This window comes from Equus caballus, chromosome 17, assembly GCF_041296265.1.
Source record: "Equus caballus isolate H_3958 breed thoroughbred chromosome 17, TB-T2T, whole genome shotgun sequence".
Taxonomy (NCBI): domain Eukaryota; kingdom Metazoa; phylum Chordata; class Mammalia; order Perissodactyla; family Equidae; genus Equus; species Equus caballus.
This window is the reverse complement of record NC_091700.1, coordinates 23,392,613-23,415,754: the sequence shown is the minus strand read 5'-3', so window position 1 is coordinate 23,415,754 and position 23,142 is coordinate 23,392,613. Positions and strand designations below refer to the sequence as shown.

The following is a 23,142-nucleotide window of genomic DNA, read 5'->3' as shown; positions in this document are numbered from 1 at the left end:
GCATTCTTTTAAAAGTCCATGTTTCATACCTAGAAACATAAATCGTTACTGAAAATACTTTCTGATAGTTGTGAGAAATCTTACATTGTAATACAAAGTTTTGATATAGAAATATCTTGAAAATATTATAGTAGAAATGACACAAAAATAATATGATGAAAATAGAAAGATGTCTAGTAGGATCAAGATGACTTGAATATTTAACATTTTAAAAAATTCACTTTGGGGCTGGCCCAGTAGTATAGTGGTTAAGTTCAGTGCAGTCCATTTCAGTGGCCTGGGGTCTGTAGGTTTGAATCCCAGGCACGGACCTCCACCACCTAGAAGCCATGCTATATGTGGCAGCCCACATACAAAATAAAGGAAGATGAGCACCAGATGTTAGTTCAAGGCCACTCTTCCTCACCAAAAAAAAAAAAAAATTAAAAATAGAAATAAAATAATTCAATTTGTCAAAAAGAATAAAATACTTTATGGCTATTTTAAAGCCTTAATTTACAGTTTGCATGTGATAGTGTTTCAATGGTGTTAATTCTAATTATCAGCACGGAATCAGCTCATGTTAATTCTACTTTAACAACTAATAGCAATGTAAAATACTCTTGAACCTTTAGATTATGCTGGCTTCTGGGAAACAATATCCCAGATTATCAGAGATCATCTGGCTTTATGTTTTACATAAACCTCTTTATCTACCATCAAGCTTCCATTTAAAACCCTCCAGTGATAGGGAAATAATTCACAATAAGAACAAACACTATCAAATAAACCATCTGGTGGTAAGAACTTTATGGAGAAAATTATGAAATTTTTCTTAAGGACTAAAGTAAGGACCTACATAAATGGATGGGTCTATACAATAACAGAAAAACTCAGTATAATAAATGTAATTGTTCTCTTCGAAGTAATCTGTAAATTTAATGCAATTCCCAACAGGATTTTCGCAGAACTGGACAAGTTTGTTCTAAAATTCAGACAGAAGTAGGAGGAGGCTAAGGATTATCATGATAATTTTTGAAGGATAATAAAGAAAGGGGGCTTACCTCTCTAGACATCAAGCCTTATCTTAAGGTTATAATGATCAAAATAAGAGGTAATATTAACTATTTATAATATGCTAGACATTATTCTAATCACTTTACAAATGTTAACTCCCACAATAATTCTATGAGTAGTTGTATTTTCCCCTCTTCTCCAGTTATAGAAAAGGAGGCACAGAAGTTTGAGTAATTTACTCTTGATTACATATCTAGTAACTTTTAGAGTTAGGGCACGAATCTAAGAGCCAATGCTCTTAACCATCATGCTACACTGCCTCATGTGGTGAAACAGGGAAAACAAATAGACCAATGGAAGAGACTAGAAAAAATTATGTGTGTGTGTGCACATTTATGGGACTTTACATAATAAATTATTAGACTGCATATCTTCAAAATATACTTCATTCATTTGTTAAAATTTTTTAAAATCTTTGATTAGTAATAAAAAATATCTCTTTCAAAAACATCTAGGAATTTCTGCTACTTGGAGCCACAGCCATTGAAGATTGCCTTCAAGCACGTGTTCCAGAAACGATAACCAACTTACTGAAAGCAGACATTAAAATATGGGTCCTGACAGAAGATAAACAAGAAACTGCAATTAACATAGGTAATAGATCTAAAGAGAGTTTTAAAAATCTGGTTGTACGTGTTTTCTAAATAGGTCCTCGTATCAAGAATGTATGGTTGAACTTCCTTCAAGTAATTGTTTTATATATCTTTGGAAAAGTGGAGTGCAATGGAGTCTTACCATCATATGGCAGAGAATTTGAACAAAATGGCAAAGCAAACTGTTCTTTCTCCTTCACATTCCTGAACTATGGAATGCAGAATGCTCACATGAATAATATGTAGTTTCTTGTTCCTTTTTTTTTGAAACCTGAAGTTATGGCTTTTTTTCTCTGTGATGTGTATACATAGCTTTGTATCATCTATGTTTATTCATAAAAAGTTTGATCATTGGTGAGAATATTCAGTTGGTTTTTCTTTTTCTAACCGAGCTCCAATGTCACTTCTTGCTTTTATAGTTGTTTGGGTTTTTGTTTGTTTGTTTGTTTGTTTACTTCAGTTTGTTTGTATCTTAGAGTTGAAAGAGCAAGAGGTAGAGGGAGTAATTAGATAGAAAAGCTATTAAGGAGGTGACATTTAATGCAGTGACCCAAAAGGAAAGAGTGAGCAATGTTGGGAAGATCTCTGAGATGTGCATTCCAGGCAGAGAGTGTGGTGAGCCCAATGGCTCTGGTGTGGGCATGTGCTTGTCATATTTGAGGACCAATAGAAAGGCCAGCGTGGTTGGAGTACAGGGAGCAAAGCAGAGAAAATAGGAGATGAGAGCTTGTTAGGCTACAGTAAGAAATGTGTAGGGGATGGGGCCAGCCCTGTGGTCGAGTGGTTAAGTTCACGTGCTCCGCTGTGGCAGCCCAGGGTTTCACTGGTTTGGATCCTGGGCGTGGACATAGCACCACTCCTTGGACCACATTGGGGTGGCATCCCACGTGCCACAACTAGAAGGACCCACAACTAAAATGTGCAGCTGTGTACTGGGGGGATTTGGGGAGGGAAAGCAGAAAGAAAAAAGGGAATAGATTGGCAGCAGTCATTAGTGCAGGTGCCAATCTTTAAAAAGAAAGAAAAGACAAGAAATGTGTAGGGTTTTGAGCAAAAGAGTGATATGATCTAATTTATGTTTTAAAATGTCTGTTGGCTCTTGTGTGGGAACTAGACTAAATGGAGGCCAAGAGATCAGTTAGGAAGCCTTTGTAGAAGTCTAGATCAGAGACAACGGTGACTTGTGCTAGGGTGTAATGGGGCATGTGAGAGAGGGGCTGAAATTGGCATACATTTGATGGGTTGATCTGTCAGCCCTCGTTGATGTGGGTGCAGCAGGTGTAGACCACACTTTCAAAGAATTTTGCCATGAAGGAGAGCAGAGAAATAGGGGGTAGCCGATAGATAAAGTTGATGAAGGGTTGGTTATTTTTGAAGGAGCTACTTGACCTGTAAACATCAGTTTTCTCATCTGTAAAATGAGTATGATAATAGTTTTCACCTTATAAGATGGCTGGGATGATGCCTTGAGATAATACCCGACGAGAGCTTAGCTTGGTGCCCAGCACTTAGCAAGAGCCTCCATGAAAGTTAGATATTAACATAATTATTAAGGACTCACGTAAGGAGAGCATGATGTGGTCACTCATTTATCTATCTGACCAATATTTGAGAACACACCATGCATTTGCTTTCTCTTTTCCAGCTCTCCTATATTTCTGCTTTAAGGTCACTTGCCATGTTTCTTGATAACCACGAACCCAATGACCACAGTAACTGAGTATATACCCTGTGAAGAGGCTAGGCTGACACAGCACCATAAAAGACGATGATTGCATAGACAACAAAACTGTATTATAAACATCATGCTTGCTAAGAGAATAGATCCTAATTGTTCCCCCCACTAGAAGAAATGGGAATTGTGTGATGTGGCAGAGGTGTTAGCTAAGTCTGCAATGGCAACTATATTGCAATACAAGTTTATCAAATCAGTATGTTGTACCCCTTAGACTTACACAATGTTATACGTCAATTCTATCTCAAAAAAAAAAAAAGACGCTGATTGCTCTCACCAACTTCCTAAATTACACCCAATCATCCTTGCCAGACCCACTGCCTGAGGACTATTTGTTTTATCTGAGCCTTCGACTGTCTCGTCAACTCACCTAGGTAAGACACAGCAGTTGTTGCTAGTAGGGGAATTTTTATTCTTATCGAATAAGGCATTTTTGTTACCAGATGTCTACAATTGACTTAAAGGACTCTGCTCAGAATAACTGGATTTTTAGATAACTACTATGTTGAATTGCACCCAATTAAAAAATTGTGTGGTAGCCGTAGTGTGCCTGAAAGAAGAAAGGAAAAAACTCCTCAATTTCTTAGAGCAGGGCTTGCAAATATCTGGAAGAATCAGGCAGGACAAGAGTGAAGGAATGCACACACCCGAGGGGCAGGAAAGGGTTAATGCACACAAGTCGGGGAGGAGGTCCACGGGGGGGAGTACTGGCCCCTTGAAGGGGCAGCCAGCGCATCCCTGCCTTGTGGAACTGTGTCCACTGTTGGCACAGGGTTTTAGTTTTTAAAAGATAATTGGGAATTCTGTCTTTTGATATGAAGAAATATTCTGATTTATAAATGTTGGGTTAAATGTATAAAATATTGTAAGGGCAAAGCAAAACAAGTCTGTTGGCTCCAGACCTGCAGCCCCCAGCTCCCGTTTGAGTCGTGGTCGTAGGTGGAATACTACTGTCTCCCGTTGGAGGCTCTCACGAAGGGGAAGAGCAGCTGAAAGACAGTGAACTTCGCCTGGTGTAAACTGAAGATGATGCTGACACAGTTTGTTTTCTTAGAGGTTGTCTTAGCTCTCGCTTTTTTCCAGAAAAGTAATAGCCTTTTGTTAGAGAACTCTCGTGTTACTTTTTACTGTATGATTTTCCTGAGACTCATTTTTAAAGAATTTTAAATAGATTTTATTTTTTCCTGATGCTTTTCCCCTTTCTTAAATGTAGATCTCAGTTTCTGATATATATTATTCTTCTTCTCCATGAAAAACTTAAAAAAAAATATTTCTTACAGGGCAGGTCTGCTGGTGGTGAATTCCCTCCGTTTTTGTTTGTCTGACAAAGCCTTTGTGTCTTTCATATTTGAAGGATAATTTCACTGGGTGTAGAATTCTAGGTTGGTGTTTCTTGTTCTTTCAACACTGAGTCTTTTACTTCACTCTGTTCTTGACTGTGTGGGTTCTGATGAGAAGTTGGCCACGTCTTATCTTTATTCCTCTACAGGTAAGGTGTTTTTTCCCCTCAGGCTTCTTTCAAGATTTCCTCTTTGTGTTTAGTTTTGTGCCATTTGAATATGATTTGCATCGGTATAGCTTTTTTGGCATTGATCCTGCTTTGTGTTTTCTGAGCTTCCTGGATCTATGGTTTTGTGACTGCCATTAATTTTGGAAGATTCTCAGTCATTAGTACTTGAACTTTTCCTTCTTCTCTGTTCTCTTTTTCTTCTCCTCCTGATATTCCAATCAGTCATATGTTAGACATTTTAAATTGTCCCACAGTTCTTGAATATGCTGTTCTGGTTTTTTTCCATTTTTTTCTCTTTGTATTTCAGTTTGGGAAGTTTTTGTAGACATATCTTCAATGTCATTGATTGTTACTCCTATCTTTATTATTTATTTCCTTCTACCAGGTTTGTGTTTACTTTGCTCTTCTTGTTCTAGCTTTTGAAGTCTATGTATTAACCATGTCTTTTGTTTTCTTTATTCTGATGCTTTGCTATCTGGGGCTTTGCTGACCCTGGGGGTCCTGCCCTCCCAGGGTTGGCTAATTCCTGGAGCTATCAAACAATCACCCAATGAGTGAGCCTTTCTTATGCAAACCAACCAATCCAGAGCTCACAGCCCTACCACCTCCTTTATGGATCTCACACTCTGGGCCACTCTCCACCTGCCCTCATCACCCCCGGGCCAGGCACCAGACGACTAGGGTCAGCCCTATGCCCTAGGGCCCACTGAAATTATTCAAACTAGCCAAATCCTATACCTGCTCGCCCTCTCTCACCTGTTCCTTTCTGAGAAAACCACAACAAAGGTTCTTGCCCACGGTTTCCTCCTGCTTCCTCTGCCTTCTGACGGGACCCAGTGCTTCCCCACATGGCCCCTCATGGAGTGGTTTGCTCTCTGATCTTGAGATCTGTGAGTATAACAAACTGTCTTTTCAATAGCGCTTGTCTCCTAAGGTGTTGGCCTTACTATATCTCAAATTTTCTATTAATACACTGTATTTTAAAACAGTGTATTAGTTTTCTATTGTTGCATAACAGACTACCACAAATTTCGCAGCTTAAAGCAATGTAAATTTTTTATCTTACAGTTTCCGTGGAGTAGGAGTTTGGCATGTTTTAGCTGAGTCCTCTGCTCAGTGTCTTACAGGGACAATCAAGATGTTGGCTAGCTGCATCCTCATCTGGAGGCTCATCCTGGGAAGGACCCACTTTTAAGCTTCCTCAGGTGGTTGGCAGAATTTGCTTCCTTGTGGCTGTCTGACCGAGGTCCCATTTTCTTGTTGGCTGTCAGCCAGGGACTGGTCTCAGCGACCTGGCCTTGCGGCCCCCTCTGCAGCATGGAGGTTTGCTTCTTCAAGGCCAGCAAAAGAACGTCTGCTGCAGCTTCAAATTTCTCTGCCTTCTTGTCTCTCACTGTAAAACCTCTTTTACAAGAGCCCGCCTGATTAGGTCAGGCTCACTCACACTCACAGGGAATGGATTATATGGGGCTTGCACATTGGTGGGTGGGAACCTTAAAACCCTGCCTACCACAAGGTGGAAGCTTGGGCCATTATTTTTCAACATTTCCTTTCTTCTAATTTAAGCACTAAAACTATAATTTTTTCTCTAAGCATCGCTTTAGTTACATTCCATAAATATTGTGTTATATTTTCATTATCATCTTTTCAAAATATCTTCCAATTTCCACGATTTCTTCTTTGACCTATGACTTATTTAGAAGTGTATTGATTAATTTACATATATTTGGCATTTTTCTAGATGCGTTATTGTTATTTTTTCTAATTTAATTTTATTCTGGACAAAGGATGTATACTCTAGTTGGTTTTAATCTTTTTAAATTCGTTAAGGCTTGTTTGTGATCCAGTCTGTGGTCTGTCTTGGTGAACATACTGTGTACAAATATCAGTGATGTCAAGCTGGTTGAGAGTACTGTCCTAATAAACTTTCCTTACTGATTGCTTTCCTAGCTGCTCTATCAGTTTCTGAAAGAAGCATTAAAACCTCTTGCTGAGATTTTGAATTTCGTATTTCTCCCTTTAATTCTGCCAATTTTTCCTTCGTGTATTTTGAGGCTCTGCTGTTAGGTACATACAATTAGAATCGTTATGCCTTCCTGAAAACTTGACTTTTTAATGTCTGTGAAAGGTCCCTCTTTGTTTTCGGTAGTACTTTCTGTCTTTACGTCTACTTTGTCTGATATTAATAGAGCCACTCCAGCCTTTGTATGCTTCTGTTTGCATGGTCTATCTCTCCTCATTCATTTACTTTGATCTCATCTGTTCTGTGTTTAAAATGTGTCCCTTGTATGAAAGTACATAGTTTGGTCTTGCTTTTTTCGATATCAATTCTGAAAACTACTGTTTAATTTGTAATGGTTAATCCATTAACAGTTAATGTAATTATTGATATCATTCGATTTAGGTCTAACATGTTATTATTTGTTTTCTGTTTGTCCTGTCTGTGTTTGTTTCTCTGTTCTTCCCTTCTTGCCTTTTTTTCTTGAGGGGGGAGGGGTTATTTGAATATTTTTTAGAATTCCATTTTATGCATTTAGCCAAATGTTTTGCATTATTATTCTAGTGACTGCTTAGCAATTAGAATGTACACCCTTAACTTTTCATATTCATATTAGAGTTAATATGGTAACACTGCATAAAATGTAGAAACCTTATAACCCCATAGGTTCATTTCTCATCCCTTATTGACCTTTATGTTGTGGTTTTCATATACATTCATTTATATGTATTCATCTTAATACATTATAATCTTCACAAGCCGATAGTATAATTTTTGCTTTAAAAAGTATATGTGTTTCAGAGAAATTAAGATAAAAATAATCTTTTATATTTTGCTCATAGATTTACTATTCCTGACACTCTTCATTTATTCCTGAAGACACATGTTTCCCTCTAGCATTGTCTCCCTTCAGGTGAAGAATCGTCTCTGGCATTTCTTGTAGATTTAAGCTGATGATAGTGTATTGCTTTGGTTTTTCTTCATCTACAAATGTCTTTATTTACCTTCACTTGAAGAGTATTTTCACTGAGTATGGAATTCCTATTTGAATTCTTTTCCTTTCAGCTGTTTAAATTTGTTGTTCAACGGTTGTCTGGCCTCCGTAGTTTCTGAGAAGTCTGCAGTCATTCAAATGGTTATTTCCTGTATATGTCTTTTTCTCTGACTCCCTTCAAGATTTTTCTCTTTCTCACTGATTTTTAGCAGTTTGATTTTGATATGAACATGCATTTTTTTAAAAAAATTTTATTCTGTTCAGGCTTTGCCAAGCTTATTAAATTTGTAAATTTATTCCTGTCACTAAATTTTCGGTCATTATTTCAAATAATTTTTCTGGAACTTGAATTATCTATATGTTTGAACTTGATGGTTTTCCCATAGATCTTTGTGTCTCTATTTTTTCCTTTTTTAATCTCTTTCATGCTCACATTGGATGATTTTCATTGGTCTATCTCAAGTTCACTGACTCTCCTGTCATTTCTATTCTTTATTAAGCTCTCTATTGACTTTTTTATTTGTTACTGTATTTTTCAGTCCTAAAATGTCCTTTTCTGTTTCTCTGCTGAGATTTTGAATCTTTTTATTCTCTATGCATATAATTATAATAGCTTCTTTAAGAACTTTGTTTGATAATTCTGGCATCTGGATCATCTGTGATTAGTATCTGTTTATTGTCTTTCGATACTGGATCTCATCTTTTCCTGGTTCTTCTTATGTTGAGTAATTTAGGATTAAACCCTGGACATTGTGAATGTTTATTGTGGTGACTCTGGATTCAGTTACATTGCCCAGTACAGTTCTTTAAGTCTTAGATGCAGTACACTGACAGTTTATTCTACAGAGGATTGTTTCAGGGTTCAACCAAAGGTTTTAGCTAAGTTTCAACATAGCATTTGTGGTTCCACTTTCCTGTCTTTTTCCTTTCCAAGGTTCTCCCTTCACTTCCTGGTATCCCTGGTTGCCTGGGATCTTTCCACTGGTTCTTTTGGCCAGAAAGATGGCAGACTTTCTATTTGGAGGTTTAGCTACCTCCACGTTACTACCATTGCTATAACTACAGCCATCCTAAAGGCAAACCTGAAAGAGCAGACAGATCTCATTCATTGCTGGTTACTTGTTTCACATTTTGACTTCCCTATAAAACCTGCCCACCTTTATTCAGAGCCTATACCAGGATTAAGAACTCTCTCTTAATCAATTTTGATAATTTTATCTAAGCTTTCCTATTCGTTGGTATAAAAGTATACATAATTACTTAAAATTTGAAATAATTCTTCTCCATATATGTATTAAATCCCTCCTTTTCATCGTTTCTTTATTTCAGTTTTTTCTCGTAGCAAGATACTTTTGAATATTGTTGTGATGAATAGAATTTTCTTGAGGTAAAGAGAAGTGAAGATAAACATTCCTTTTATTGATTTTTCAAGGTTACAACTGTGGATTTTCATGTTATATTTTAATATTATTTTTATGTTGTTTTCTGATTTTTATGTAATTTTCTATTGCTAAATTTATATTTTTAATCTAAGTGTTTTTTCCTAGCTTCTTGATGTTTAGGCAGCAAATAATCACTTTTTGTTATGACTAAGTTTTCCTATCAGTGAAAACTTTTATTACATCTATAGCAGTCTTGGTTCTTACCTGGAAGCAATGAAAATAATTCTGGCTAATTGAAGGAGACTAATCATTTGTTAGGGAACCTTAGACAGCTCACATAATTCCGGGAGACTAAGAGAAACAGGTTTGGAAACCATGTGTCGGGAGCACTTTGCAAAAGCACACTGTGGAACTGGTCTAATGAAGACACGGTCACTTTGTACAGACCCTTCAATCAGCACCAACAGTCTAACAAAGGCTGGGTACTGAATGCTCTCTCTTGAATTATTGTCACTTCTGGAAATTGGATGTAGTTGCTTCTTTAACCTCATCAGAAATAAGATTTGGTTAGGTGTCCCAGTTATCAAACATCATCAGCTTTTGATTGAGAATCTGGAATGGGTGCTGTTCACAAAAGAAGATATTTGAATACCCAATAAATATAAGAAAAGATGGTGAGCATCATTACTCATTAGGGAATTGCAAGTGAAAATGAAATTGAGACACACCATGACATACTCATCAGAATAGCATCTATTAGAAAGACCCATATTATCAAGTGTTGGCAAGGATGTAGAGTGACTGGAATTCTAATACATTGCTTGTGAGAATATAAAATGGTGCAGCTACTTTGGAAAACATTTTGGTAGTTTCTACCAAAGCAAAACGTAAGCCTGCCCTACGGTTCAGCAATTCCACTACTAGGTATATATCTAGGAAAAAGTAATGCATGTGTGTATCAAAAGATTTGTACAAGAATGTTCATAGTAGTTTTATTCATAATTTCCCCAAACTGTAAACAACTCAAATGTCTATCAACAGGAAAAACAACTGGTGCATTCATACAATGGAATACTACACAGCAATTAAAAGGAACTATTATTGATAAATACAACAGCATAGATGAATCTCTCAAATGTTATTTTGAGTGAAGAAAGCCAAACACAAGAGTTTACACTGATTATTCAATTTATGTGAGTTCAAGAACAGGCAAAATGAATCAATAGAGACAAAAATCAGAAGAGTGATTGCCTCTGGAGGCATGCAGTTTGACTCACTGCAAATGGGCATGAGGGATCCTTCTAAAGTCCTTTAAATATTCTGCATTGATCTGGGTGATGGTTACATAAGTGTATATATCTTTACAGATTCTTTGAGCTGTACATTTGAGATTTGTGCATTTTTTCATCTGTCCGTTATATCTCAATAAAGTATTCAGGATAAGATATTTGCAAGAAAAAAACTCATTATGTTTAAGGAGTAATTAATTCAAGTCTTAACTCTTCATAGCATATAATTGTGGCAGTACCTTTTCTATCATTTTTCTTTATTTCTCAGTTTAGTTTTTATATATTTGGGGAGTTGCATGTAGCCTTTGTATTATTAATAAGGCTCCTAAGAGTATAATATTGAACAGAATCTTCTTATACGTTTGTGGGGTTTTTTTGAGGAAGATTAGCCCTGAGCCAACATCTGCCGCCAATCCTCCTCTTTTTGCTGAGGAAAATTGGCTCTGAGCTAACATCTGTGCCCAGCTTCCTCTATTTTTTATATGTAGGATACCTGCCACAGTGTGGCTTGGTGAGTGGTGTGTAGGTCCATGCCCAGGATCTGAACAGGCGAACCCCAGGTTGCCGAAGGGGAGCACAAACTTAACCACTGCACCACCAGGCCGGCCCCAGAGTTTCTTATATGTTTTATCAAGAATTTCTATTGTTAAATATTAGATGAAGTTTGAATTATAATTTTTATTTCTCCAAATTATATACACCAAAGGCAACTAACACGTTTTCAAATTTATGTTTCCAAAGTTTGTTAATATTTTGGTCTCAGTTGCATAAGTAATTAGAATTAGTTGCATGAATTAGAATTTTCCAGAAGCTAGTCTTGTCAGTGCAGCCGACTTTGGGAGGCTCTATTTCACTTAAATGTTGTGGTTTACATGGTGATCCGGATACTTTGTCTCTCTTGGCTTTTCTCTTGCATCTTAAGTTCCTGTAAACTTTAAAGTTACGTCATTTTGAAAACTAATTATTCCTAAATAATCATTATTTAATTACTGATATACTTGTTTTGCATAATTTAAGCAGTAATGCAAGTTTCCCATATAATGTGTTGCAGGTTACCAAAGTGATTTTACATAATTAATTTTAGCAAGTCACTCAGGTAGTCAGAGTCTAGTATGAACCGTATCAAAGGAATTATCTTAACTTCTGTTCGCATTGGCAGCAGAAACCATGGTAAAGAGAAATGAAAAAAATTTAGAAGTTGGAGAAAAAATTAGACATTAAAAGTGTAATAGCTTTAGCTGCAAGCATTTAGTTTTTCTAAGCAATTATAAAATTGAAAAAATATGTTAATTAGAAAAGCACCAAGTCTGGGGTTCAGAAATCAAATGAAATGTGAGGTGACTTGTTGAAGTAGAGGAGAACTTCAATTTTGTCTGATTATTTTTGGGAGAACAGAGCAATTACAGTCATTTGCGTGTTGATGGAATATTCAGCCAACTATACGGAAAATGTAGAAGTGGAAATGTTTAGTATGATACACATATTATATTACACAGAATAATTCCTACACAGTGTGAAATCGAGTTTCAAGTTTTTGAATTCCATCTCTTATTAGAACTTTAGGGTTTATATAAAGGTCTCAGTAATTCAAAGACTATTAAATTACCTTTTCTTTCAGGAAACGTAGTCATTGCATTTGAGTAATGAGTCATGAAGACCTTTCGAGAAAAATAGGGGTGAGGATTATTTCATTAAAGGTTTTGGTGCTTGATACCTATTGTGCTTTAAGGTTTTTCCCCAAGCGACACATTTTGTTAAAATTTCATTTATTAATATGTTTAGGGAAATTAGAGATCATAAAAAATCTTTCTCTACTTTTTATAGGTAATTGAACATAACTGAAAATTATAGTTAAGTAAAATAATTAAATAAGCTTTTAAATATGATTTAGTACTTTACGGCATTCACTTTAGATAGTCAGAAATAAAACAGAGATGCAACAATCAAGAAATATTTTGGTACACTTATTAGTCCACTAATCTTTCAACAGATGATGGTAATTGATATTTTTGGTTTTTTAAAATGTCACTTGTTTTTTCATCAAATTTCTTTAGCATTAATCTATATGACTTAAACTTTTATTACATATCTTACTTGAAATACTCCACTACCTGAATTTTCCACTTTGCCACTGGCATGGGGAGTTGTTTCTCTAAAATTTTGAGCTTTCAACAGTTTATGTGAATTTTGAAGGAAAGAAAGGATGGGGTGAGAAAAATGAGCTACGAGAGGCTAAATGAGCTAAGCTTAAAAATAAGCTTACGATGACTCCCACACCTTCAATTCAGTAATGCGTCTCTGCAGCATACTTCTCTCTTAGAAACCTGATGACTCATTTTGGTAGAAGTTCACTCCATTATTCTCTTTTCATCTTTTACATTTTTTCCAAAAATTCTCTGAACTTCCAGGTCTGCTGTTAGCACCCTTCCCTATTTTACCACTGATTTGAAGTTACTATTATTTATATACCTTAAAAAAAACCCAGCTTTATTGAGCTATAATTCACATAGCAAAACAGTCATCCATTTAGTGTACAATTCAGTGTATTTTAATATCTTCACAGATACATGCAACTGTCACCACAGTCAACTTTAAAATATTTTCATCACCTCTAAAGGAAACTCCATACCCTTTAGTTATCATCTCTCCCACCATTCTTCCCCTCACCTAAACCACCACCAATCTACTTTCTGTGCCTATGAAATTGCTTATTCTTGACTTCCATATGAATCGAATCATATAACATACAGGCTTTTGTGACTGGCTTCATTCACTTACCATAACGTTTTCAAGGTTCATCCATGTTGTAGCATGCTTTAACACTTCGTATCTTTTTTATAGCTAAAGAATATTCTATTGTATGGATATACCATATTTGGTTTATCCATTTATCGATTGTTTCCAGTTTTAGGCAATTGTGAATAACGCTGTTATAAACATTCATGTACAAGTTTTTGTGTAGACATATGTTTTCATTTCTCTTGGGTATATATACCTATGAGTGGAATTGCTGAGTCATCTGGTAGCTCTATGTTTAATTGTTTGAGGAAAAGCCAGACTGTTTTCCGAATTGGCTGCACCATTTTACATTGCCACCAGCAGTGTATGAGAGTTTTGGGTTTCTCTAGATCCTCACCAAGACTTGTTATAATCTGACTTTTTGATTCTAGTCGTGCTAGTAGATGTGAAGTGGTATCTCATTGTGGTTTTGATTGGCATTTCCCTGATGACTAATGATGTCAAGCATCTTTCATACTATTTGTTTACTTTTTAATTTCATTTCAGTGAAATTTTTGAAGGGAAAAATGAGGTCAAGATATGTCTCAGTCTACCAGCTTGACTCAGAAGGTCTTTTCATTTATATTTAACATGAGAAAAGTTAAGTGATCCCTGCCCCCTCTCTGTTTTAGGCAACACAGGAAATGATTAATCAGAACTGTCAAGATCCTGGAGCCTTGTTAGGTAAAGAAAATGACCTGGCGCTAATCATTGATGGTGAGACATTGAGATATGCCCTCCGTTTTGAAGTTAAGAGGTGCTTCCTCAGTTTGGCCTTCTCATGTAGAGCAGTACTGTGTTGTAGGTAAGAATATATTCGCTGTTCTTTTTTTTACCCTGATATATTTAATACTGTTTATGTAAAGAAAGTATAGGCATGGAAATATAAGTTTTTGCAAAGGCAAAGTCTTTAGAGGGAAAATATATGCTCAAACTGAAATGACAGTTATTAATTTAATTTTAATTGTCAGGTTTAAGATGTACTGGAAGGTAGTTTATAACTTTGTAATGCTAAATTTTTTATCGATGTAATGACCGAGGATGGAAGTCTTCAGTGGGAACAAAGGTCCTCAGTTTATTTACAGTGAGGAGCAAGTCAGAAAAAACCCACTGACACCTAGAGGAAAATGAAGTTATGAGTATTAGGGCAAGTCAAAACGTTGGTTTTAAAAAGGCAAATCTTCTACAACAAAGATGGCTGGAACTGAGAAAATAATGAAACTACGTACAGGACAGTTGTTCCTTCTTCCTCAGTAAAAATATTAATGGACCAATTATTAAAACATGCCAATTTAAAAAGCAAATTTGCCTGCTATTTTACCCTCAAAATGTGTTTATTCATGAATAGCCAAAAGAATCGCAATTCAGGATGTGAACCATAGGCAAATCCAGAGAACGAAGGAGGGGAGCTTGCTTTTATAGAGAAAAGAAGGGAACAGGGAGGGGCTGTTCTAAACAAAAGTGCGTTGGGGGAAAATAACAGTTCAGGGCACCAGCAGCCTCTCATTGGCGGAGCTGGGGCTTTTCTCACGCGTGGGCTGTTGCCAAGTAGGGAGAAAACCCTTTAGCAGTGAAGAGGTTGTACTTCCTGTCAGAGGTGCAAGCATATGTCTCTCCCTGTTTGGAGTAACTGATGATGTGTGATAGGATGTCAGAGCTTCCCTTCCAGGCTTTCTTGATTCCAATTTAGGTGAGGTTTCTTTTATTCATTTTACATTTTCCCCTCTTGATCAAGATCTTTCTCTGAAAGCATCGCTGGTCAGCAGTCAGGTTCTCTGCATGTACTGGTTTGTCCCTCAGTGCCAGGAATGACCCTTCCTGGCTGTTGTGTTCCACATTGGAGAGAAGGTGCATAGTGGTTGGAAACCATTTAGGTCACATTTGAGTAGCAAGGAAGGTTAGTGGGGAGAACTCTCAGGCATTTTCCATCTATATTTCTCCAAAATCCAAGGAATTGGAGATCATCTTGAAGTGCTGAGCCAGCATAACCTTATTGGGTATCATTTTTATAAGAGGTTCAACGGGTAATAGGTACAGAACTTTACAACAAGTTTACTGAATAAGATTAAGAGCAATATGAGTATCCCAGTTTCCAGGGTGGTTCTAAACCAAGAGCCCAGACCTGAAGGTAACCAGCTGAATTAATCAAAAGACAGTGGATCGTTAAGTGAAATTTGTTGTAGTCAATGTGCTTGCTCTCTCGTCTCTACTTCCCCAGAAGCATTGGAGGTGTTTGCCATTGCGCAGATACCTCTTTTCTCAGCAAGTAAACAAATGAAGTGATATACAATTATCCAAAACTACCTTGGCCGATGAGTTAAGTGACTGTTGCTGAGCTAAAATTGCTTAGGCTGTAGAGTTGTCCAACTCTGCTAGAGTCAGGGAGAGATTGTTGATCATTTATTCATTGGCTCTCACTCTGATCCATGAGAAGAAAGCTCTTCCTATGGAGGCAAACCCAGAGTCGAGTATGCCTCCTGGAATTTCTCTTTTAGAGCGACTATGGAGGTTGAATGGGAGAGACCAATGAGAAGTCTCTGGTTATGCAGAGAGAACAGGACAGTGAATATGGCAAGGGCACACTGTTCTTTTATTCTCCAACTGTCAAGGCAGTGAGTTGCCCAAGCATAAAAACCGTTACTGAAACCTCCACAGATGAAGATGGAACCAGGGGATGGACATAAAGCTCCTGCATAAGTGATATTATCTATAGACTTATTCATTGGCATAAAGGAGTTAGCATAATATCACCAAAGCTCAGATACTATGTTGTTACATACTGAGAAGCAACCTAAATACATGGACATGTTAAGAAATATACAACTGATTCAACTTACAGTAACAGTCCCATGAAATTTCTCATACAAATATTCAAAATATTTTTTTTTTTGTCCTCCTAAGACTGGGCTAAATTAAAGCAAGGAATGAGTTTAGATGGGCTTAGCACCCTGACTTGCTAAAATGGGCCAGCAGAGCAATTTAGACAAACACAGCATCTGGAATCCCATTGAAATTACTTATAGGGTAAACTATGGGGTCATCACTGTCTTGGAAAGACTGAGGTTTATGATGGCAACTCCAGAAATCAGAAAAGCTTTCCCCTTTTGCAAGGGATTGAGAAATGCAGGTAAGAGAATTCTCCAGGAAAGAGAGGGAAAAAATGAAGGAAGAAACAGCAGTGGGAAGAGAGCATATAGGCCTGGTCCAGTCATCTTGGGAAAGCCGTCTGCCTCAGATGTCAGCTTCTTCTCTTCCTAATCCATTTGATTTGGAGGTCACTAGCATTTGCACATCTAGATGTCAAGTGGAGGCTTCTTTAGCTGTGAGATGTGTACTAAAGGCTTGAGTCCCTGAAGTTTGGCTGCCATCAGGGTAGTGAGGAGGTCCTGGTATAGTCCCTTCCAAGGAGATTTCAAGGGCAGTAAAATTAGAAATGTTGGTTTGGAATATCATAGCTGGATATTTAAAAAAAAATAGAAGAATTTAGGATCTAGTCTAGCTTTCAGGTATATAACAAACTTTAAAGACAATTAATAAAACTAGAATATAATATTTACAAAGATGCAAGCATAATTTTTCTTTCCACAATTACCCCCATTTTTATTAAAGATAATCATAAGAAAACTAATTTGTTTGTAGTAAACTTAGCCTGATTATTTATATAAATGCAGCAAGAATAGTGATTGACCATACAAGCTCTTTTTAAGATTGCTTTGCTGGAAACTTGTAAGCAAGGTACCAGGCCTATTTTTGAAGCAGTTTCTTAAAACTGTCTGGTCATATCTGAGTCTGTGTACATCCTTCTAGTCAAAGCCTTGGTAATGTAGTTCAGGGCATCAGAAAATCTGAAGGAAACTTTAACCTTCTCCCTAACTGCCTAAACGAATTTAAGATAGAAGGCCTGTCTCAGGACAGGGCATCACCATAGACAACTCTGAGTATTGGTAAACTGGGAGGGTCCTTACTAAGCCTATTTTTATCAAAAGATCTATTTTGGGGCAGTGGGGGCGGGGTCCTGTTGTCTATAGATGGCCTAGCAAACACTTGTTTAACAAACATTTACATTTAAATCTCCATGTAAATTACCTTCCTCCCTTTGAAGACCCAAACCGCTAAACCCAACATACTCCTTTGTCTTTGGCTAAAGATGGTATTTAAGGTGGCAGTTTTGGCCATTCTGGCAAGTTATTCAGCTTTCCTAGGTTTCTCTCATGTATGCATGTCATAAAGCTTTGTTTGATTTTCTCCTGTTATTGTGTCTCATGTCAATTTAATTCTTAGGCCAGCCAGAAGGACCTAGAGGGTAGAGGAATTGTCTTCCTCCCCTGCAGCAGCCGATATTTCTAGTTTGTCTTGTTACAAGCAGAGCATGCCTTCACTGAGCCCATGCCAACACATATATTGTCATGAAAACAATACTTAAGAGTTTCCAAATTCTGGAGGGATCATGTAGAAAGAAAAAGATAAATGTTTCAGAGATACACTTTACCATATTGCTGTAAGTTTTAGATAGCTTAAAATAGAGGAGAAAAAGGGATCTTTTACATCTGGAAAACAAAACAACAAAGCAATCAGTCCTCCACTCGAGTTCCAGAAACTCCCACCCAATTCAGTGCTATAACCTTAAAATTATCAAAAACCTGTGTCCCAAAGTACTTGTTAAAGTATTTTCTATGAATCTCTTTGAAAATGAAACATATTTATAAAAGCATCAGAGTAGAACACTAATTGTCCCTAACTGACAAAAGACTTAAAAGGCCATGGGTAAATACAAGTACTTGGGTTTGACATTAAATAGCTAACCATCATCTTAGGTTCCTTTCTTACTGACAGATTTTATAACAGAGATAACATGATTTTAATAAACTCAGGTAGAATGAAAATTATGTGTCTGTATTATATTCAGCATTGATAACTCTGAAGACATGCCTGTTTCAATTAAACCAAAAACCTTAAACTAGCTTTTATTTACTAAAGGTTAATCCTAGATCACATAAATTTGAAAAGCATTGGAGTTATTTTGCATTATATTTCTGAGATTAAAAATATTTAATTTATAAGCACTTAATTTCAAGCCAATTAAACAGAGCTCTTTACAAACCAATTTTAGCAATACCATCCAGAGGTAGAGAAATATCACATCTCTATAACATACATCCATAGACACACAGACAGACATATACAGAGATCTCATAGCTTTTATTTTAAAACTTTAACTATGGCTCAAGTACAATAATATAAAACTCAAAAGAATTGTTGGATCCAAATTGTATTCCTGGAAGATGGACTAAATTAAAGTTATTTGTTCAGATGGCCAAAGCTTTTTACTAAAGTTTTTTTTAGGAATCATAAATTAGTATATTTTATTTAATTATGATTATATATTAATAACAAGTATGAATCATTCATGTATGTATCATTATCATCATTGGTAAGTGTAAGGCCTGTCTATCTGTCTATCTATCCTAAATATCTTTATTTGCATGCTGTAAGTATCAGTTTAGAGCTGTTTTTGGAGTCATTTTGCCTATTATCACAAGTCCAGGGTAATTGCTATTTAAATTTTCCCTCCTAGTTGTTTATTTGCGCTAGTTAACTTAGAAATAGTCATTAGGAGTTCAGCATTTGAACCAAAAGAATTGCAATTCAGGACGTGCATGCTATGGCAAACCATAGGCAAACCTAGAGAACAAAGGAGGGAAACTTGCTTTTATAGAGAAAAGAAGCAGGAGTAGAGAGGGGCTGTTCTAAAGCAAAGACCATTGGGGGAAAGTATCAGTTTAGGGTAGTAACAGCTTCTCATTGACTGAGCTGTGGCTTTTCTCATTGGCTGGGCTGTTGCCAGGTGGGGAGAGAAATCTTTCGGTAGTAAAGTAGTCGTATCTCCTGTCAGAGATGCAAGCATATGTCTCTTCCTGTTTGGAGTAATTGATGATGTATGACAGGGCATGAGAGCTCACTCTACAGGCCTTCCTGACTTCCATTTAGCCGAGGTTTCTCTTAGTCATTTCACAAACATATTGATACATTGGACTTCGAAATATTATGAACATGCTCCTCAATCAATGAGGTCCATTATATGCTTTAAATGTCTCGCTTAGATGTCCTTCTGTGTTCACATTCTATCAGTTAGAACTGGTAGAAATGATGGAAAGCTGAATTAAAATCCAACTTAGGCAAAAAGAGAATTTATTAGGTCACACAACTGAAAACTCTGCAAGTGGAGTTGACTTCAAGGGAAGCAAACAAATTCATCAATAATCAATTCACCAAAACTACTTGTTTCTTTGAACCATTCAGATTTAAATAACTGGTTTTCATTTTGCATCATAACAATATTGTAAGGAATTCTCACTTTTTCTCTGCTCAAACTCCCTAGTCATGCTGGTGGAAACTGGAGGAAGCAATGAAAGGATATACTGAAGAAGCAGAGAGAAGAAGAAAATATAGGGACTAATTTTGCCACTAAGGGTGGATATTCCAGCAGTTGGCTTACAGTGAACTATTGGTGTTTTGTCCAAAATCTAGCTTCAATCACGGATTGACATAGGACTCAAGGGGGATCACCCTTTTGATTCATCTGGTGCAGGCTTTATCCCCAGGCTGGATCCCCTTCTGGCAGCAGGTTGGGGCTTGGCAGCCCCAAGTCTCACATTCTCATATGACTGTGTCCAGAGGAAAATTTGCATATGCTCTCTCCCAAAAACCTCAGCAAATGGGTCATCATGTCTCATGGGCTCTGAAAGTAGACACTTTCTTTCAGGAGCCTAAGATGAAACACCAAACAAAGAGATTATTTACATGCTGGTAGGTGGAAGAGCTGTCACACCCCTAGGTCCAAAGGGATCGGGGAGCGAATGGTCACTGGAACCTGAAAGGAGAGAGCGCTGCAGAACAGCCTGCCTCTGAGGAACAGTGAGCTGTGGTGGACAGACGCAACTAGCGAGAGAAGGCATTGCAGGGAGGAGCAGGGGAGTGACCCACCTGACCTCACTCTCCTCCTTTTCTAGCTTCTGCTGAGGTCACTCATCAACCGACACAACTATAGCACCAAAACTCAATTATCTAGGTATATGTGATCCAAGGCCTTCACTTCTCCACTTACTCACTTCATCCCTTTAAGTGTCCCCATTAGATGAACAGTAAACATAAATGAATGCAAAGCTGAAGCCTATTAGCTGAGCTATACTCTGAACTGGTGAAAACAGTTGAGCACGGAACTAACTGAAACCATAACTGAAAAGGGGAGTTGTGGGGTAGGAGACCAGACTATGCCTCGAGTGTTCTTCACGCCTTTAAAACTTTATGACTTGATTTTATTATTTTTCCATACATTGTACTGAAATTTCACAAAGAATTTTTAGTCTATTTTCTTGAAAGACATTTGTCTGTGGTTTTCTTTCTTTTAAAGTCTTTGCCTGGCTGTGGTATCAGGATAATTCCGGCCTGATAAACTGAGTTGGGAAGTGTTTCTTCGTCCTGTTTTCTAAGATACTTTCTGCAGTATTAGTATGATTTCTTCCTAAAATGTTTGACACACTTGACTGTTGACCGGGCCTGGACCTTTCCTTGTGAGAAGGTTTTGATAACTAATTCATTTTTTTTTTTTTAAAGATTGGCACCTGAGCTAACAACTGTTGCCAATCTTCTTTTTTTTTTTCCTGCTTTATCTTCCCAAACCACCCCCACCACACACACACATAGTTGTATATCCTAGTTGCAGGTCCTTCTAGTTGTGGGATGTGGGACGCCGCCTCAATGTGGCCTGATGAGCGGTGCCATGTCCGCGCCCAGGATCCGAACCCTGGGCCACCACAGTGGAGCGCGAGAACTTAACCACTCAGCCACGGAGCCGACCCCATTCAGTTTCTTTACTAAATATTTTCGGCATCTCTTTCAGTTAGTTTTGGTAATTTGTGTCTTTCAAGGAATTTCTCTGTTTTATCTAGTTGTCAGATTGGTTGGCGTAAAGCTTTTCAGAGCAGTCCTTTATTTATTTTTTATTTCTGTGTGATGTGTGCTGGTGCTCCTTCTTTCCTTCCTCATGTGGACAATTTCTATTTACTCTCTCTTTTTTTCCCTTGTTCAATTTTGCTGATCTTTTCAAAGGGCCAAGTCTGTGGTTTGTCTAGTTTCTATTTACATTCTGATATATAATATGTATCATATATAATATATTAATGTATTATATATGTATATAATATATAATCATAATACATAATAATATTATATTCTGATATATAATATAATATATTCTTATCTGTATTCTTTCTTTCAACTTACTTTTAATTTAATTTATTCTTCTTTTTCTGGCTCCTTAAGGTGTAGGCTTCTATCATTGATTTTAAGCCTTTCTTCTTTTCTACTGTAAGCATTTCAAGCTATAAATCTGTAAGCACTGATTTAACTACATCTTACAAATTTTGATACGTTGTGTTTTCATTGTGATTCAGTTCAAGGTATAGTATTTTCCCATTTCCCTTGTGACTTCCTTTTTCACTTATGGGCTATTTAAAAGTGTGTTGTTCAAGGGCCGGCCCAGTGGTGCAGCGGCTAAGTTTGCAAATTCAGCTTCAGTGGCCCAGGGTTCACTGGTTCAGCTCCCAGGCGCAGACCTATGCACCGCTTGTGAAGCCATGCTGTGGCAGGCATCCCACACATAAAATGGAGGAAGATGGGCACAGATGTTAGGTCAGGGCCATTCTTCCTCAACAAGAACAAAAAAAGTGTGTTGTTTAATTCCCACACATTTGGCTATTTCCTATATTCTTTTCTCTAATTTCTAATTTAAATCTATTATTGGATGAAATACTTTTTATGGTTGACTTTTTTTCCTTTCAGTACTTTGAATTCGCCATTCTATCTCCTCAGGTTTTCGTAATCTCACCTGAAATTTGAAAAAGTTAAATTCAAATTCATTTTTAGAAGCTGTTTTGTGGGAAGGGGATAATAAGTGAGGTCGTTTACTTACTAGAAAATAAAACCTTTGTGTGTCCCCTACCACTTTTGGGAGAGGTGTGTGTCCAACTTATTGAGTCAATGAATAAATGTGTGATGAATAAGAGATCAAAGTTTTGCTTCTCCTTTCTTAGAATATTTGTAAATATTTTATGGGCAGACAGGGTATACTAGCCTGACATTTTTTAGGAATATTAAATTAACTTTTGTAGCTTGTCTCAGAAAAAAAAGGATCAACGATGTATCCTAATCTACATTGGGCACAAAGCATGAGAAAGAAGCGAATATTTGTTATGTCACTTAGCTTTTGTTTGTTGTAGTAACTACAGCATTACCTCGATTCTCCTGACTGATACCTTCATGTTTTTATATCTCCTGGTATTTTTCGAGTTCCCTTGAGAGTAGTTTCATTTGCAAAGGCTGCTTTACATTCTATATTTTGGGCAAATGCCTTCATATAGTTTTAGAAATAGTGGACTTTCACTTCTTGCTCTCATGTAGGTAGATAATGTAAAATACTAGAGCAGGCCAGTGTCAGGCAACAGGGAGGGGCGGGGAAAATGGCAAACTGAAGAATTTATCTCCGTGTAAACTGGGCAACTGATATTATGTATTTCTTTGGGGATGTTAAAGAAGCTGCTGTATGGTTTTTTTTTTTTTTTTGCTTCTTTTTCTTTTTTGGTGGGGGTGGGTAAGAACTTGTTTATATATGTACAAAGTTTAATTAATGAGTGGGGAAATTTACCAGTAACTACCATTTAAATGTGGCTATGTGTAGATTATTGTTGACTCCTTCATAAAAGCTTTTAGAACAGGCTGAATAAAATGAACCAAACCAAAATGCTACA

The 23,142-nt window shown here is 36.9% G+C and overlaps 1 protein-coding gene across 1 annotated transcript in view; it reads left to right on the top strand.

The window, feature by feature from the left end:
• The window catches only part of LOC100059750 (phospholipid-transporting ATPase IB), a 141,876-nt gene that overhangs the window by 65,434 nt on the left and 53,300 nt on the right, over positions 1–23,142 (top strand). The window contains exon 16 of the mRNA XM_070240554.1: positions 13,969–14,093. Within this exon, the coding sequence (XP_070096655.1) occupies positions 13,969–14,093 (125 nt within the window). The remainder of the gene's footprint in view (positions 1–13,968; positions 14,094–23,142) is intronic.